This window comes from Apteryx rowi, unplaced genomic scaffold, assembly GCF_003343035.1.
Source record: "Apteryx rowi isolate R43461 unplaced genomic scaffold, aptRow1 scaffold_528, whole genome shotgun sequence".
Lineage (NCBI taxonomy): Eukaryota > Metazoa > Chordata > Aves > Apterygiformes > Apterygidae > Apteryx > Apteryx rowi.
This window is the reverse complement of record NW_020450792.1, coordinates 478,669-496,829: the sequence shown is the minus strand read 5'-3', so window position 1 is coordinate 496,829 and position 18,161 is coordinate 478,669. Positions and strand designations below refer to the sequence as shown.

Sequence of the window (18,161 nt, the reverse complement as noted above, 5' to 3'; positions counted from 1 at the left end):
TTCTGGTTGCCTGCTGACTCGTCCTCTGCTCAGCAATCCATGTCACAAGCTGAGCATCCAGAAATAAAAGACCTACTGCCAGTGACTCCAGCAAATTGGTCCCCTACCAACCCTCATGGAGAGTCTGAATGGCAGAGGTAAAGAGAGAACTGTTTCTTCAAGGCAACCTGTGCCCATGTGAATGCTGAGAAAGACATCCATGCTCTTCCAGCATCCCTACCTCATTCATCTCATACCTTCCTGTGTCTTCAACCAACAAGGCAGGGGTCCTAGAAACAATGTTCTCCTTCATCACACSTATCTGGTCCACCCAGTGGAGCAATCCTGATTTGGACACTGAATAGGTTGAGAAGTAGTAAAAGGCTGCATTGTAAAGCACTGGCACCAGGAAGAGAAATGAAGTTTGGGCAGGCACTTTTTGTTCTGTGTTCATCCAGCACCCTGCACACCAAGATCCGGGCTATGCTGGAGCCACACATCCTTAACAGTGGAGAAGTTGGATTGTCACTTGCTGCCGGAAAGAGGAGCAGGAATGGAGAGGTCTTTGAAAGAACAACAGAGGCCATAAAATGGTTTGTCCCTCACAGCCACACCACATCAGTGCACCGAAGTCCCAGTTTTGTAAGACCATGGGTGAATGGCATTATATAAATGCCAAGAAATACTGCTGTTGGCTCAGCGGCCTCCAGATTTCCAAGAACATAGTACATGATATCTTGGCATGTGCAGGCATAATTTTCTGTTCTGCCCCAGTCTGGCTGGCTAAATTAGACTTCAAGAGCTCATGCTGTGCTTTGAGTTAAGCAACCRTTCCTGGGACATGCTCCCAGCACTGCTCCAGCTCATTTATATGGAATAAAAAGACCAGAGGAGGGGAAAGGATCTTATCTGGGTCCTGTGGAGGGTCAACCTACAATAACATGCACTGCAGGTCCTGGTAGGTCTGCAGAGCACTAGGGCATTTCATTACAGTTTGATGACCCTAAGACATGCCAACGACTCCATGTCCCTGTGGTAGCTGAGAGTCAGGAGGAGACAGAGCTAACCTAATTCTGACTTTGCAATGGCCAGGAGTTCGGGCATGACACCAGTAGCCTGACTGGAGTATGCCCAGAGATTCCTGATAAAATGAGGAATAACAAGTCCTTTGTGAACCTTTCACATTTGGGTCTCCAAATAAACGCAGTGTCCTCCCAGGAGCAATCCTCAGTGAGAACTGCTGCTGTTCCTTGCCTTGCTGATGAATGCTAGAAGTGAGGCCCAGAGCTGGAAAGTGTCTCTCCCATCAGCAAGATGCTACTGCCCGGTTCCCCTGCTGTGTCTGTTCACTGCGACGCTGACATGAGCGAGAGCAGAGCASCACTGTATTTCCAAACTGGGATCTCTAGGGCTGCCTTGGGTTGAACACTATAAGATGTTGAAAAGGGCTTGTCCTGCTCTGTTACTAGCTTGGGACCAGTTTGGCTGTTGCCTGGGGAAGTTTTGAGGAAATTAAAAAGTAACTCCGGGAGCTGAATTCACAATAATTCTTCTATTTTCCCCCCACTCCCCCCCGCTTCAGTCTCCACCAAGGTTTATCTGCTGTATCAATTTGTTTTTAGCTCTTTCAACTTTATTTAATCTAGTGAAAACAAAGCAGCATGGTGTATACGGGGTGTCCCAAAAGTCAACTCAGAGACCCAGAAAGGATAAACCATGGCCACAGAGTTTTTCTGGATGATTTCCACCAGGTGCCATGCATGCCAAAACCTCCTCATTTCTTCTTTTTCCTTTCTCGAGGTTTAGGTACCTTTTTGGTTCGGACAGCAGAGGCAAGAGGTGGAAGATTAGGAACAGGTGTTTTCAAGGCTAGCATCTTCTTCTGGAGTCTCAGCTCCAGGATTTCAAAGGTGGCCTGGATCTCAGCCTGAAAGATCTCACGTGTGGTTTCCGCCTCAACTCTGATCACCTCTTCCACTAACGTCTCCATTCTCTAAAAGAGCAAACAGAAACACAGGAAAGTTGGGATTTCTCCTTTTGGAGTTGCTTCTTACTGGCAAACTGGAACAAGTCCAGCTTACCAGGATGGGTAATCCTCCTGAAACACATGGTGTTTAAGGAGAGACTGAGACAGCTGGGTTTGCTTAGTTTGGAGAAGACAAGGCTCAGGTACCTAGTGGGAGGCTGTAGAGAGGACAGAGGCAGTATCTTCTGAGAGATGCACAGAGAAAGGATAAAATGCAACAGACACAAGTTGCAGCAAGTGAAATTCTGGAAGTAAAGTGTGGGAACAAGGTCCCAGAGTGACCGTGGGATCTCCATCCCTGGAGATTCTTCAAAACTCAACTCAACAAGGTTCTGCTCTAGTAACCTGCTCTAGTTGGCCCCGCTTTAAGCAAGGGGTGGGGGTTGGACTTAGAGATCTCCAGAGGTCCCTTCTGACCTGAATTATCCTATGATTCTCCTTTGTAAACCCTCCAACTCTCTTCTCTCCCAGCATGTGGGACTCAGCCCCCGGAGGCCTAGAGGAGGGTATCCCTTTCAAACAGGGATCCTTTGTGTAAGGGGTCCTGTGCAGCAGAACACCATGGTGAGTGTACAATGTCCCTGTCTCTTTGGGACCCCATACACTGGGTGGGTGGGAGTCACAGGTCCAGCCTGGTGCAACAGCTTATCACAGAATCATTAAGGTAGGAAGTGATTTCTGGGCTCCCATATGGGATGGGATCGAATCCATGATGGATCTTCTTTCAAGGCAGAGGCCCAGCTTTGAGGGAAAAAGAAGTGGGAACTGGTTGCGTGAATCTCATGAGGCTGAATGGTCCTTTCCAAACCAGCATTACATTACAAACCAGCCCTTCCCTGCTGACTCCAGAGGAAGGAAGAGAAGAAAACCCTCAACCCAGACCACCACCAGCAGCATCTTGCATGCCCTGCCTTCCTCAACCTCCTGAAAGCCCCAAAAGCAACTCAGAGAGAGGTTTTTTTTTCAGTGTATGGGACTGACATGTAAGGGACTTGCTGTAATTAAAAAAACCCATTAGAGCTTCCTGGTTGTTCTTCCCTGCTGCTTTCCCGAGTTCAAAAGGTGATTTAGGATGACATGCTCTGCTCTACATGAACTTGCCAGCTATTGCCAGCAGCATGACGAGGCGCCCCTTCATTGTACATTAATTCCACTAGGCGTACGGCCCAACAATCAAAGTATCTCATTAAAGTTTAATTAAATTTCCCAAGTGATTTGCTCCCGGGCTGGGAACCTGTAAAGCAAGCTGAAGCAGGTCTCTGTGTGTGTGTGTGTGTGTGTGTGTGTGTGTGTGTGTGCGCACGCGCGTGTGAGTGTGTATGTGCATCTGTGTTTTTGGTTTTCTTTCTTTTCTGAGCATGTGATTTTTTTTTTTTTTTCAAATTGTTATCAATGCTTCATGGCTGGGGCAAGAACTAAAACCATAAGTGGCAATATAGTCCAGACTGCATGAAAAAAAAGCCAAATCCTACAGATTTTATGCACCCACAGCTCCTACTGAGATCACTGTTCTCCTGGAAGAACGGCAGGACCTTGCACCACAGTCTCTTTGTGGGACATAAGCAGGAGTTGCTGTGATGAGGAATTAGAGGAGTCACCCTCAGATAGATTAGTTTCTACAGTCAAAACTTGTCCAAAAAAAAAAAAAAAAAAAGGCAGAGGAAATCCAAACTCAACAGCACTGGATGGCAAAAGAAAGAGATTTCTATATATCAAAGACAAGTCCCACTGGGCATGTCTCATCCTCTCCCTCAGCCTCATGCATGAAATATTAGAAAATAAGGAGATAGAAAGGTCAAGTGATTTGCCCCAAGTCAGAGAGTGAATTGGTGGCAGAGGCTTGGAGCCACCTCCAACCTCTTTGGCCTGCTTTAAGTGCTGCACCCGACTGTATCTCTCTCAGTAAAAAAGGGGGTTTTACCTCTCTGTCCAGCTTCTCGCTTGGGTCTTCCAGCTTTTTGTACACTTTCTCCAGGATGGTATCCTTCTCCGCCCTCAGCATCTTTCGGAGATGCAACACATTGGTACGTTTTTGGGTCTCGGCCGCTGACAGGGCAGCAATTTGCTGCTGGTGTTTTTCAACCTCTACATCTATGCCAACCTCCAGTGGGAGGGGATGTGGGGGCATGCAGACCTCCAGGGTGGCGTAGCTCTGCTGCACCGTTCTCCTGCGGCACAGCAGGAACTGGTAGAGGTGGAAATGTTTGAAGTACGTGTTGAGAAAGTAATCACACAAAATGCCTGGCTTGAGTGGCCTCAGCTTTGGCTCGCACGCTGAGACTTTGTCCTGGAAGACTTGGAGGGCCTGGGAGATGGTTAGACCTGGAAAGAGATTAAAACGGCTCCTGAGGCCTGGATTCAGCCCAATGAAAAGAGAGAGGCTCTTCCAGGGGTGAGTCTCCTGCTTTAAGATCTTACTAACTCTCCAGAGGTGGCCAGCTCTTTCCAAGGACTGCAGAGGGAAACCAGGCGGCTACAATCCTAATTTAGAGACTTTGTATGTGCATAAAGGTGAGTGAAGGCAGGCCTAAATGAGGCTTCAAGAGCCATGCAGCTATCAACATACACTATTTTGGTACTCTCTCTTTGAAACGATGCAACTATTAACATCAACTGATGTTCATTCCATGGAAAAAAGTAGCTTAAATTCCTCCTCCCCTTTATTATTTTTATTTTCATTTCCTGCAATTTCTACCTGGGCTGGGCAGAAGGTGGGAGGGTGCTGTTTCCAAAGAACTGTTAAACCAATTCTTGTTTAAGGATTCTCCACAATAACCCAGAAACCTCTGCCTAGAGGTGTATRGCTAGTAAAGTAGTTGGAAAGTAGTTGGACGTGCATTTTGGTAGCTCAACATTCACCCAAGGACTACTCCCTTCTACTACTTTGCTCCACGGTATGAAGATGTACCTGAGTCATTACCTTCAGAGAAAGAAAACCACTCCAGGATGAACCCAGATAATTACTTACAGGCAGACTAACCAGGGCCAGGGCCCATGTTCTGCCTTTGTGGCGAACTGGCCTGGTCTGGCCAAGTCTGCAGAACTAAACCCTCTCCAGAACAAGGTGGCTTCATCTGAACAACCTATTGGGAATGGTCCCTGGCCTGTGCTAATTCCTGACCTATGCTGGGGACTCTTAGGACCTGCGTCAGTGGGCTCAGACCAAAGCCAAACCAAGGACTATGTTAACAACAACGTGAACAAATGAGCTCTGGTGGCCAGCCCGTGTCTTGACCCTGATGAATAGATGTATCCAGAAGGTCTCTGTTATTTCCTGCTAGCTGTAAATTAATCTCCAGATTAAAATTCCCTGAAGACAGAAGAAGGAGCCAAGGCTGAGGCCTCATTCAGGGGACTGCAAAGATTTACAGGCAGAGACATTTCTGATCCCTGCAGACTGACTGTGCACTGTCATGGCAAAAGTGGAAATTCTCCTGTATTTTTCCTTCGACTGGAGTGGATGGATAGCAAACAAAAGCAAATACTAAAACACTTACTCATATTGAAATAAGCATGAGCACAAAATCCAGTCACCCCCTTGAAACTTCAAGTGAGGTGGGGATTTCCATGTATTGGATGTGTTTCCAGATATAAAGATAAGAGTACAGCTGGTCAAACATTTTCCATTGATGATTTCCTTGCAGAAAACATCCTTCTAAGCAAAAAAAAAAAAAAAAAAAAAAAAAAACTTAGAGAAAATTCTATGTTTAGCTTAGTTCTCCTTAGTTCTTCTTAAACACACTTAAAAAGAAAACACATTTTATATGACTTTTTCACTTTTCTCTCCTGTTTAATGACCCACATACATAAAGGAGAAAGAAAGTGATGATTGACCCATCAGAGTGAGGTTGTTTGAATTTTTCAAGAAATGATGCAGATTTCTTTTTAAAAAAATAACCTTTTTCATAGCAAAACCCAAACTCCTGCAGAACATTCATAGAAAATGGAAAAATTGATATTTTTTTCATGCACTATACCTATCTCTTTTCATTAGCTGTAATTAAGAGTTTCTTGGTCAAGTTAAAATTCATTTTAATAATCAGATGTATCAGTTTTGAGGACAATTTAGTCTTCATAGTTTAAAGAGAACATAATGAAAATATAAAATGCCCAGCTCTGAACCTTTCTTATTTAGCAAACACTCTCAGCCTTTAAAAAAATAGATGAAGCCATAAGAGCTTAATTTTAGAGATAACATCCTGTCAAGATTCCTTTGGAATTGCTTTTACTGTATGTGATGAAGGATATTTATAACTTGGTTTCCTATGGAAATGTGGCTTCTGCAATCTCACTATTTATCTATGTCTGTTGCCCCCTCCCCCATTACTTTTAAATCTTTTGGCCGGTTTCAATCCAATTCGAGAGAGTGGAAGAAGTCCCAATGATCTGAAGCTCAGATAATTTCAACTGAATACATTTGGGCAGAATTCACACACCCAAAACTCTTCCCCCTCTGAGGATAGGCAACAGCACATGCTCAGTTCTACTACTAGACATTAGAGAATCTACACAGGCCAACCCTATGAGCAGTGCCTGGTCTGCAAGATGAGCTTTGAGGTGAACTCCTCACAGGATGACATTTGCATGATGCAGAATTACTCAGGACTGGCCAGGCTTCCAGGCGTCAATTCCTGGTCATGCCATAACCTGCTACATGACTCTGGGCAAATCACAACATCCTTCTCATCCTCATTTCTCAGCCTGTAAAACTGGGGATGCTTACGGCACTGAGGCGTCTTACAAGATTAAAGGATTGGGTTATTTGGCAGGTAGAAAGGGGAGAACCTGGACAGATGGGGTATTTATGACCTCAAGTTCAGGAGCAGGATCCGAATTCAATGGAAACACCTAAAAGCAGGTGAGCTGAATCCCACCTCTAATGTCTATAAACCAGACATCAGCTTGGGAAGTAGACTCCCTTTAGAGTCAAGAGAGAAAAGTGAATTGCTGGGATGTGTATCTATCTCAGACACTGTCTGGGAGCTAAAGATCATACTCCATCCCAACATTTCTGATGGGAGCATCTTCTAGCATTGGAGACTGTTCCTAACACATCCAGTCTGAATGGGAAATATTTGAGGGGAAGTGAGAGGGAATTAAAACCATTACGCCTAACCTTGCAGCTTGGTAGTGTTTAGAGACTCAGTATAACAGCAACAGAGCTGGAAAGAGGTGGGGTTTCCATCACACAGTCCTTTCACAGTCTGTGCAGAGTTCACTGGAGGCAACACCAGCCAGTGAAGTTTTGTGAGGCAATTTCGAGATTTCCACCCTACTGTCATTTTGCAGTATTTCCAAACAGAAAGGTGTCCTTTTTCTCATTTCATTGCTTTTAAGTATATTCCTTCCAGATTATTAAAATATATTGAAAATATTATAAAGCCTGCTAAAGAACTCTGGCATTAATTGGTGAACAATTCTTCTTACTGACTAAAAATATGAGGTTTCAATAAATACATAAGACTGATAGATTACTGCTTTCAACTAAACAAAACAAAACTGGATCAGAGAAGAGGTGTTTTTCACAAAAATGAAAATTTTGTGAGAAATTTTTTTTTCTGAAAGGCTGCTTTTTGTCAAAGAAAGAATTATGATACTCTAAACTGAGAGAGCAATTCAGATTGTCTAATTGTTTATTGATTTCAGCCAAGTCATAAAATGACATTTGCAGAATCGGCGAATACTAAAAATCAGGTGTGGAGACTACATACGTTTGGAGACGGTAGGAAATAGTGATCCCTTTCCCAACATTACAGGCTGAGTTATGTTAATGGCAGACAATAATTACCCATGGAGTGAGTCAGGACTTTTCACGGGACAATTACAGTCTTGCTTCTGCCCCCAAATCACTACATACCCTTTGACAAGTCCCTTAACCTCAGTGAGCACTGGTTAACATGTCTGCTGTACAGAAATGATAATTTTTCCCTTAAGGGAACTGGGAAGCTTAATTACTTAGCATCCGTTATGCTCCGCAAAATCCTAAAGAGCTGGGTGAATGCACACTGTTATTACAGTTTCCTCCAATTTGACAATAATGAGTTGGAGAGAGATTGGTGCCTTTTGGGAGGAATGTCTGTAGTAATAGGTTGAGCCTTGGGAGATGAAGTCATTGGCATGAAGATATTTGGCTAGTAAGAAAGATCCACAGTCCTTCCAGCAACACATGGCAAGAGCACAACCAAGCCTATTGGGGAATGGAGGAGAAGCCGTGTTGAATAAACTGATGTGGTGATTAAGTACACTATTCCCTTGATGCTTTTTGATGGGAAATGTCTGAAAGACCTGAATTTCAAGGGGATTTGGAGCCTGACGTCCACTGATCTCACTTGGAGGCACATCTCCCTGACTTTCTTCAGGCTTGATGTTCACGAATGAGTCATGTCACAGGAATGGTGTTAGGGGAATGACAGTCAGGAATTGACTGTGCACCCCTTATTCTGCCCAGGCATGCAAATCCTTCAGCAATCCCATCGGATGAACAAGAATGGGTTATTACTGAGTAAAGTGTCTGAGTACCCCACCAACTTTTTGCAAATATAGATTCATACACAGAAGTGGAACCTATATCCTTTGTGCATGTATCCAGGAGAAAACATGTAAGAAATAACTCCCCAAAACCAGCAGTTTTGCACACATTTTTCAGCAGGACAACAAGGAGGAGACAAAATCCTCATCGTAGTGACATGCAAGTGTCAGCCAGGCTCAGGGACAGTCTTTGTTTGAGGTGCACAGTGCAATACAAACCTGTATCTGCAGCAATTAGCTCTGAAACAGGCACAGCAGCAGGTGATGCAAGAGGGGAAAGAATTCATCATCACTGTTTATTATCATGACTACTAATATTATACCTGGGGAACCGAAGGCAAGGGAATACTCCTTCGAATTTACGCTACAGCTCCATTCACAGCATCGGCAGATGTTCAGGTAGTGAAAGTGGCAGGAAAAGCCTCAACATCAATCATAGCATCACAGAGAAGTTTGGGGTGCTATTTATTCCGCCTAAATTTAGGCACTTAGGGTTACATCTCTGTTAGCCGCCTAAATACTGCCAGGCCCATTCCCTGGCCAAATTGCCATGATCTCACGTCAGCCGTACTATTAAACTCCCTATCAGGGTGGCACACCCACATTGCCTACTGGGAAAGTCCCTGGCCAGTGCTAACTCCCAAACGACACAGGAATTGCCTGAGTCAGTGCTAGCTGGCCCAAGCAAAAACTATGCCAAGTCTGTGCTAACTATTTAAGAGTGAATTATGGTGTTTCAGTGATGGTGCCATGGGGCTCCCCAGTTTGCTAGTAGAGATATAACCTAAAAGTCCAAGCCTGAGCTAATTTCCTCAAGTTCTCCCTAGCTAAAGGGGAGGGTTGAGGCACTCCAGAGGTGGCCTGGATGTCTTAAAATGAGACAACCTGTCCTTTGGAAAAGCATCCTTCATTCATTCTCCAGTCTTCAGTGTATTCTCCATAACATGGAGGAGGGGAGATAGAGTAGCGAGGCTGGGCTTAGCCAGTTCCCTTTTGTGTGTTTGGGCTAGGTTAAATGAACCCCAATATCACATAAAGAGCCCAGAGCAGGATGGACAACAAGACCCAGATTTGCTGATTCACCCTTGTGGTTTTACTGCCTGTGTAAATATTGTTGTTTTCACTGATCTGCCAGAGGACTTCAGCCAGGGTCCAGCAATGCCCCATGCCAGTTCTGTACAAAGAACAAAAAGGAAGTCCTTCACCTGAAGTACCTTACAAACTGAGGATTCAGGAGGCTGAAATACTGTGTGAACATATGTTAGGATATGGCCTCACTGCAACCACATGCTGGTTTCACTGAGTGTAACCCCCTAAGATTCAGTGGAACTACTCCTTATTTACTTCACTGTAAGTAAACTCAGGCCCACCAGCTGCAGCTTACTCCACTCCTTTATTGCACCCCCTTAACACCTAATCACACCCACATCCATGTGAGGTAGCTCTGCTGAAGCACAAAGATTTACCCTGGATTTACAGCTGCATTACGCAGAATGGAATGAGGTGCTGTGATTTCTGCCCTGAGACCTGCAGGAAAGGAGCAGGCAGAAGAGACCCCAAAGTTCAGCTGCACAGGAAAGTTGCACATAGCACCAAGAATTAGCAGCACCCCAACGCTAAAGGAACAGGACAGCTGTAGTGGAAAGAGATCTCAAGCCAATGTTGAAGGTCCTGAGCTCCCTGCAGCTGTTAAAGTTACTTAAGGCTTAGGCAGTTTGGGCTGTGGTCACACTAGTTATGGGTAGCTGTCTGCAAAGCACCTGGGCCCCTCTGCACAGCTATGCAAGAGCGATTGAGAAGATGGAGCACAGCCCACAGGTCTGCTAAGATCCAAATTCTGCTTTCTGGTACACCCATTCCTCTCTCTAGGGCACAAAAAGCTTATATTTAATACACTTTTAATGTACTCCTAATACAACCTCTTGTGAGCCTGAAGTTATGTGGGGCTGGTATCTTCTAGCACTTCCAAGGTGGAGTCCAGCGTTTGGTCCCCAGGATAATGTCCATCCTGGCATCTGCTCCACAGCCCACTTATATGTATTACCAGGGGTCTGGAGCCAAAAGCTGATCCTGATGTAGTAGTGTAGACCCAAAGCGGATGGATATCGATGAAATTGCTTAGGTATGAAAAGAGGGTGAGGGAAGCTGATCCCTCTGGTGTTTAAATCTACTCATGGCCTGCGGTACAGTACCACACTTCATGGGGAACAGCTGTGGCATAGTACAGAAGGACATGACTGGGAACCATGCCCCACATATGGCAACAGCAGGCAGAAGTCATGGGATAAGTGGGAATTGCAGGAAGCCTTGGAGGTGCTGAAGCCATGCTGGAGGTTAGGTGGGAATAGGCAATTCCTATTCACATCTTGAAAAGCTGGAGCGTAGCTCTCAGGAGAGTGCCACAGCTGCGTGGAGTTAACTGGTGCCACTCCTTTGGTTTCAGCAGTGGATCAAGACAAAGGATGAGCTACAAGGAGCTACTGAGTGGCTATAGCAACACCCCAGGGAACGTGGCCATCCCTCTGCAGGCTGTGTCCTAGGCTGGGACACATCCTTGGCTACACCGATGCTGGGAAGCAAAACAGCAAGAGCACCGACTGTCTGACCTCCAGGCCAGATGACACCATCTGCATGTCTTTACTCATTCAGCCTTTAAAATCAGGCAGCCCCATCCAAACCACTGCTGAAGTTTGTGGTAGGTCCCTCTTGCCCACACAGTCTCAACTACCCTTTTCTCTCCCCCTCTCCTAGCTCCCCTCAATCCCTCCTGCACTCCTCCAAGTCCTCTCCCTAATGGGCCATAACTGAGCACATTGCTTCCTCATCAGACTTGTGCTCTTAAGCCAAACGGCCCTCATGGACTTTTGTGGGTCTCATCTCGGCTCCCTCTTCCTCCATGTTATGGTCGTACACAACGCAGACCTCTGCCCTTGCCTCCGTTCGCTCGGTACCTTAGAGCCCCTCCACTCTGCACAATCAACCCCCTCCGCTTGCTGCTCCCAAGGTTAGGATAGGGGCAGAAGGAGAGCGCAGTCTGTCCCTAACCCCACACCTCCACCTCTTTCTTCAAACTGCCAGTTAAAATGAGCTTCATCCCTGAGACATAATCTTGGCCTCCCATTGCATAAAGATAGTAAAGCAAGGAGCAAGGTCAGGGAATGAACCAGAAAGGTCATGTTTCCACTACTCAGATGCTTGATTTTTCATCTCATCTCATCTAGACATTGGCTGCTGCCAGGCCTAGCCCTTTCTGTGCTGCAGCCACGGCAGCTCAGAAGTGCCCCTTACCTTGGAGATGTCCTGCAGAATGGGGCAAGGCAGGAAAAACCTTCCTTCTCTCCGAATATTGAGCAATTTAGCCTGGCTTAAAATTACAGCTTAACCAAAGACACACGCTGTGGTTGCAGCCTCAGGGTCTCTGTTAAAAAGTCCTGCTAATCAGGGGCTAATCAAAGATAATCTCTAGGCCTGTAGGGGCAATATGGAGGAAATTCTCTTTAGAGCCCCACATCTCCCGGGGTCTCATTGCTCCTGTTCCCCCACAGCCTCCTCTTTCTGTCCCAGTAGCCTGCACCTCTGATTTCCTTCTTTGTAGGTCTCTGATTTTGTGTAGATTCAGTGAGAGCACAGGTTGTCTCAGGACTTATTTTCTATTAGTACTTCTGCAAGGGTGAGTGACAGGAGAAAATACAGTAATAGAGCGAGAGCACAGAAGGCAGTTCCTGAAATATCCATGAAAATGCACCTCCAGATATTTGTCGGGCACTCACCAAATCCTCAAAGTTGTACTTTCCATTCTGTCTTCTTAAACTGAAAGATTTTTTTATTCCCCCTCCACAAAATGAGTTGTGGAGGTACACTCTGGCTCCTTCTCAGGACTTCAGTCTATCATTAGCATCACATGCATTATTCAGTGGGCTGATTATGAATGAATCAGCATAGATCCCTCCCCTTTGAAAGCTGAGAAAAGCTTGCAACTTTGTCAGAATGCCCCATGGCCCTTTCTGACCCAGCTGATTGCACAGGGAAATTTAATTTCTTAGTGATGTTTAATTAAAATTTAATCTAATTTGTTAAGAAGAAGTGGATGTCCTGAATAGATTTTTGTTTCAAAGAGAATGCTAAAAAAATGGTGCCCTGATCCTGTGTAGTGTCAGAAAAGTAAAGAAAGGCCACATTTCTGTTAGGAGGATAGCCAGATTGTAAGATATCTGGATCAGGAAGCACAGGGAGGTTTGGGGGTTGTTTGATCCATGACTGAAGTTGTATTATTTGCAAAACAAATAAGGAATGAATTATTATTAAATTCATCCTCTAATCGAAAGAGTCAGCAGGCAACAAAAAATCCCCACCTACATTATTAACCCTTTGCTAAATTCTGTCTAAACCTAGCAATCCAGAAGCAATTACGCAGTAATGCTCAGCTACGTCTCTGGCTGTGCTTCCCTTTTCCTCTCCCTCAAAATCCGCCCTGCAGCAATTTCATCAAGCTGAGATCTCATCCCATGTCGAATGTGCTGAATGGATAAAGCCTGCAGTGGAAACAAGTTGTCTGTGACAATAATTCACCTCTGAAATCAGCATTATGCAAATGTGACCAACCCTAATTTGTGTGAACAGGCCCTGCATTATCTTGTGAGTAAACAGCTCTGTGAGTGTCAGAAGACCAAATATCTCAAGCTTCCCTATGCAGGGTCTAATCCAGGGCAGATCAGAGCATTCGCTTCCGTTCTGCACCTTCAATACRGTGCTTAGGGCCTATGGGCTCCAAGTGCCATTCAGCCAGAGGCACCAGCTCTCTGATGAATTTTGCATTAGTGACATCTTAGTTTCATTCCACAGGTACACTAAAAACCCCAGTGGGCAAGCAGGCTTACCCAGGCAACAGCACAAAGCTCTTTTATCTCTCTTTGCCAGTGTGGTGGACATGGACCACCTTCAAAAGATGAGTGAGATGCATATCACGCAAAACTTGGTACCTTGAGATAGTACCGTTCCCTGTTCTCTTTCCATCCTGGGCAGGGGATAAGAAGATAACTGTTCTTTCACTCATCTGTTAGGTGGGCATCTCCTGCTGAATGGTGTTGATGTGGCTTTGCAACTGGTTTCTCTCATTACCTACTCCATCCTTCTCATTCTCAATGGGGGAATGAAGGATAAAAGGATCTAACATCCTCATTTCTCTCTTAGCTTAGCTTAGGTCAGATTCCTGCCTCAAATGTATCAGTTCAAGTAAGAAGGAATTTCAAAATGACAAGGAGATGGATGGAAAAACAGCCCACAAGGAGAATCAGCCTTATCACACTTTCTGGAGTGTAACAAACAGCGGAGACTTATTCTCCTTTGTATGGAAGTATTTGGCACATGTGAGACTGCATCTGGAGTACTGTATCTGGTTTTGGGCTTCCCAGTGTAAGAAAGACATTGACAAATTGGAAAGAGTCTGGCAGAGGGTCCCCAAGACAGCCAGGGGGCTAGAGCACAGGATTTACGAGGAGACACTGAGTGAGCTGGGCTTGTTGAGTCCTAAGCAGAAACGTCTAAGGGGAAATCTTACTGCTGTCTTCAACTGCCTAATGGGAGGGTATAGAAAAGGTGGAGCCAGACTCTTCTTGGATGTCCATAGTGAAAGGACAAGAAGCAATGGACACCAACTGCAACAGCATAAATCCCCATTAGACATTAGGAAAAAAAAAAAGCATCATGATGATGATCAAAATTGTAAGAGGTACCAGGGAGGCAGTGGGATTTCCATCTTTGGAGATATTCAAAATATGGCAGGGCATGACCCTCAGCAATATAACTTTGAAGTTGGATCTAACTTCAAAGTCACTCTGCTCCGAATGAGAGGGTTGGGCCAGAGACCTCCAGAGGTCCCTTCCAAATTGTAGCATTCCGTGATTCTGTCAAAAGCCTAGGACAAGTCCCAAATTGCAGGCTGTCTCTGCCAGCACTGTCTGTAAAGAAAACTTTAAGGAAGTTCACACCAAGCTCCACAGTAAAAGGTGACTGCCCATCACTGCTCAGAGCTGTGCTAAGTACACACCAGACACACCCAATGGTGTGAAGTGACTGTTATCTCATAAGCAAACAAGCAAAGTATTAACTCTGATTTATTTCTTGGCAGCAAGTGGGGGCAAGAAACAAACAGCCTGATGATGTTTATAAATGGCCACAACAGTGCAGATATTTTGAAGTACTGAACTACTGAGTAGTTCTGCCCACTCTGAAACCTCTAAAGCAATGCAAACTGAGATTCTCGCAGGTAAAGCCCTCAAGATACCAATATATCCATAACCCTGGTGATTTCTGGGGGATTCCACTACTGGAAGTGAGTAGAAAATGTCCCCTTAAGAATCTTCATACCTCTCACTAGAGAACTTGATGCTACTATCTCAGTGAAGACTCAGAGTTGGGTCGGGGGGTGACTTGCTTACAGCCATGGGAGAGGAGAGTTCACTGACAAACTGAGATGCTGATTTGGGGAGAAGAAAAGTTTAAAGGATATACTTGTTTGCTAAGAATAACCCATCTCTGCTGGGATTTGCAGCAGTGTCATAGCCAGGTATCCACAAAACACCTTACAGCAGAGCCAATTTCTTACTCTTGGCCAGACCATTATTTCTGAACATGGTTATAACATTTACAGGCAAGTGAGGGGCTGAATTCTGGGTTCATTTCAGTGGTGTAAAACCTAGTAGCTTCTTCAGCTTTAATGTCATTATTCTAGTTTTACCCTTCTGTAATAGAGAATATGTATTTAGAACTGATATCCAAGAAAGTAAGTCCAAAACAACGCAAGATGTAAGTAAAAACAGAAATAATGTTCTTTGCTGCCACACAAAGGATGGAAGTCTCAGTCTTTGATTTGACTTCTCACTTCTGCTAGGGTTTAGGTATACTTTGAAAAGGTTGAGACAAAGATAGAGGAAAGCGTCTAGATGGAACCTGAGACCAAAGCACAAAGCCTCATTGTTTGAGCTCAGAAGTAGCCCCGTGAGCTAGCAGGAACAGTAAAGTGCTATCCTCCAGGCTGAATGTCCTCCCTAGGGAAGGAAAATGTCTACAGATAAGCTTTCCAAAGGAGCAAGCTCTCACACACCTCAGTATTGGGGGTATCTGTGCGTTGAGTCAAGTTGCTTCTGTGAACCACGCTCTGGGAGCAGACCCCTTACTGCCAGCCTGCCCCTGGCCAGCTGCACGGAGAAGTGCAGGGATGTTTACCCGCTGCGCTCAGATCCCCATTTGGCAGGGGATGGATGGATGTTGTCATCATTATTACAAAACAGGGAAGCTCTTCAGCAGCTCACTGGGAGGTAGGGTGAGGGTATGATTTCATACCAATCACACCGGTGTGAATATGCCAGCAACCCTACCCGACTCGTTCTGCTGGGCTGCTCTCCCAGACATTTAGCCCAGAGCAAAGCAGAGCGTGACTGTTCCTGGTGTCCCCAGTAACCACAGCTCTGAATAAACCCTTCACTTGCAGGGCTGTTCCCAAGCTGGGGCAGCTATCAAACCGCCGTGGACTATTCTGCCTTTATTTACACACAGTGGAAATTGTACTCCCTCTCTGAAACAGTATCTGCCTGCTATGGCCTGGATTTTGGGCCAAGCCATCCTACATTCTTTACATAAGCACTTCTCTGGAAGCATCTTTTCCTCTCCATTGGCTGGGAAGACTCAACGTTTGCTACAGACCTCGGGGTTTCACATGCTGGCCTGAAGCCATCCCCCGTTTCCTTATCCAAATGGGATGAGGCCATCCCAAGGGCTGGATCCGGCTTGCTGCCCACCATGCTGTAGGTGCAGCCAAAGCACTGAGGGCTCAGAACAAAAGGAAAGTGCATTTGGGGTTATTTCTTCTACTGATGACCTTAGGGTGCTAGTCTCCTCTCAGCTTTCCCCTTCCTGCAGCAGACAGAAGAGGCAAAAAGCTCAGCCTCGACCACACCGGCTCAGCCCTGCCTCACCTTTCATCTCCTCGAGGAGCTCCTCCGCGATCTTCCCCACTGCGGCCACCGCCGCCCAGGAGAGGCCTTTCCTCGTGGCGAACATGATGCTGTTGTAGAGGATGTCCAGCCGGATGCTTCGCTGCAGGTCCCAGACTTTGTCGAAGGGCTCCCATCCCAGGAGCTCCCGCAGAAGCTGGCGCCCTTCCTCCYGCTAGCACCGAGGCAGAAAGCGAGCGAGGTACAGCAGCCCGCTCAGGGCCCCGAAGCCCACACCACATGCCAGATGAGACCCTCTGAGGAGCTTCCTCAAGGTGCCCTGGAGACTCCCAGGAAAGGACTACAAGGTGGACACCAACTTTATTCATCGGGCTATGCAAGCCTTAGGACTTGGGGTTGCTGAAAGCCAAAATCTCCAGCCTAGGGCTGCCCCTGCTCAACCCGGCTGTGGTGGGAGAGGAAGGTGGACCTCAGCCCTGTCCCCTCCCTGGTGGCCTGATGCCCTTTCCCTGTGGAGGAGTGCACCAGGGGGACAGGATAATCATCCTAATCCTGAGGGCGTGGAGCATGCTGGGGAGAAGAGGGTTGGCAGATCATCTTCCCGTCTCCATTTTAGCAGGGAGGAATGGGCAGTTCAGGCCGCCTCCACGCACGTGGTTGCCACCAGGCCACCTCCCAGCGTGGATATCCACCRCGTCGGGGACACCAGTGCCTTGGAAACTCATCACATCCCTTTGCAATGGCTCRTTCTGTGGTTGTGAGGGGGCTTTGGGCATTGCAGGGAGGCTGTGGGAAGCCAGAGCCGAGATCTGGCTCCCCGTTAGAAAACACCACTGCTGTTTCTGGGGGTAAAGCATATAYAACCAAACAAGTCCCTGAAAGTAGAAAGCAAAATGAAAGAAAGAACAAAAAGAAAAAGAAGGAGGGTCTAGAGTTTCAGCAGAGTTTCAGCAAAACAGCTGAGGGGCTGAACTTTAAATCCCATAAGGACACATGGTGGATCCTGTCCTGTTGCCCTGTTGGGGAYTTTAAAGCCATTTCCCTTTTTGGTGAAGCCAGGAGAAACTCAGRTCACTTCCCCCGGCTTCAGCAGTGTGACATGTCCCCCAGGGCCATCTACTTCCTGATATTCCCAGGCTATTTTAGAACATTTGTATTAATAAAAGCTACTTTTACCTGAAGCTGGACAACTGCCCTCACCCCTACGGCTGATAGGAGCACCATCCTTACCGGAGTGGGTTGCTAGGTGGCACAGCCCGTCTCCCTGGCACCRCGGTTCTACTCCTGGCAACGTTTTCGGAGGCAATCCAGCCTTCCCCGCAGCCAGAGCAAGCCTCTTTCCCCAGCCAAGTCACTCCCTTAAAGTTTACCGTTGGATGTCCCAAGGCCCAGAGCTGTGAATAAACCTCTGCAAAAGTTTTTCCAAGAGGGCAAAAGTTTGGGGGTGGGGTGGGGTAGGCAAGGATGCAGTTCTCCCTGTCTGAAAAGTGTTGGGCCTCGGATGGGCACAGGGACCTCCACCCCACTGGAGGAGCTGGCTGTGTCAGCCCCTGGGAGGGGAAACGTCAGCCCCATCTGTGCCTATGGCAAGAGACGCTGTGTGGCCAACGTGGCTATCCGGGGCAGCTGGGAGCCTCATCTCGAGGTGAGCTGGGATTTCCCAGGCTGGACCCAGT

General features: G+C 46.4%; 1 protein-coding gene across 1 annotated transcript; it reads right to left on the bottom strand.

The window, feature by feature from the left end:
* Positions 1-1,753: 1,753 nt before the first annotated feature.
* On the bottom strand, positions 1,754-17,709 carry CUNH8orf74 (chromosome unknown C8orf74 homolog). Its single transcript, XM_026080620.1, has 4 exons — positions 17,662-17,709; positions 16,507-16,699; positions 3,927-4,327; positions 1,754-1,972 (listed from the first exon to the last, which is right to left on the bottom strand). The coding sequence occupies exons 1-4, from the start codon at positions 17,707-17,709 to the stop codon at positions 1,754-1,756; spliced, it is 861 nt and encodes a 286-aa protein (XP_025936405.1).
* Positions 17,710-18,161: the final 452 nt, after the last annotated feature.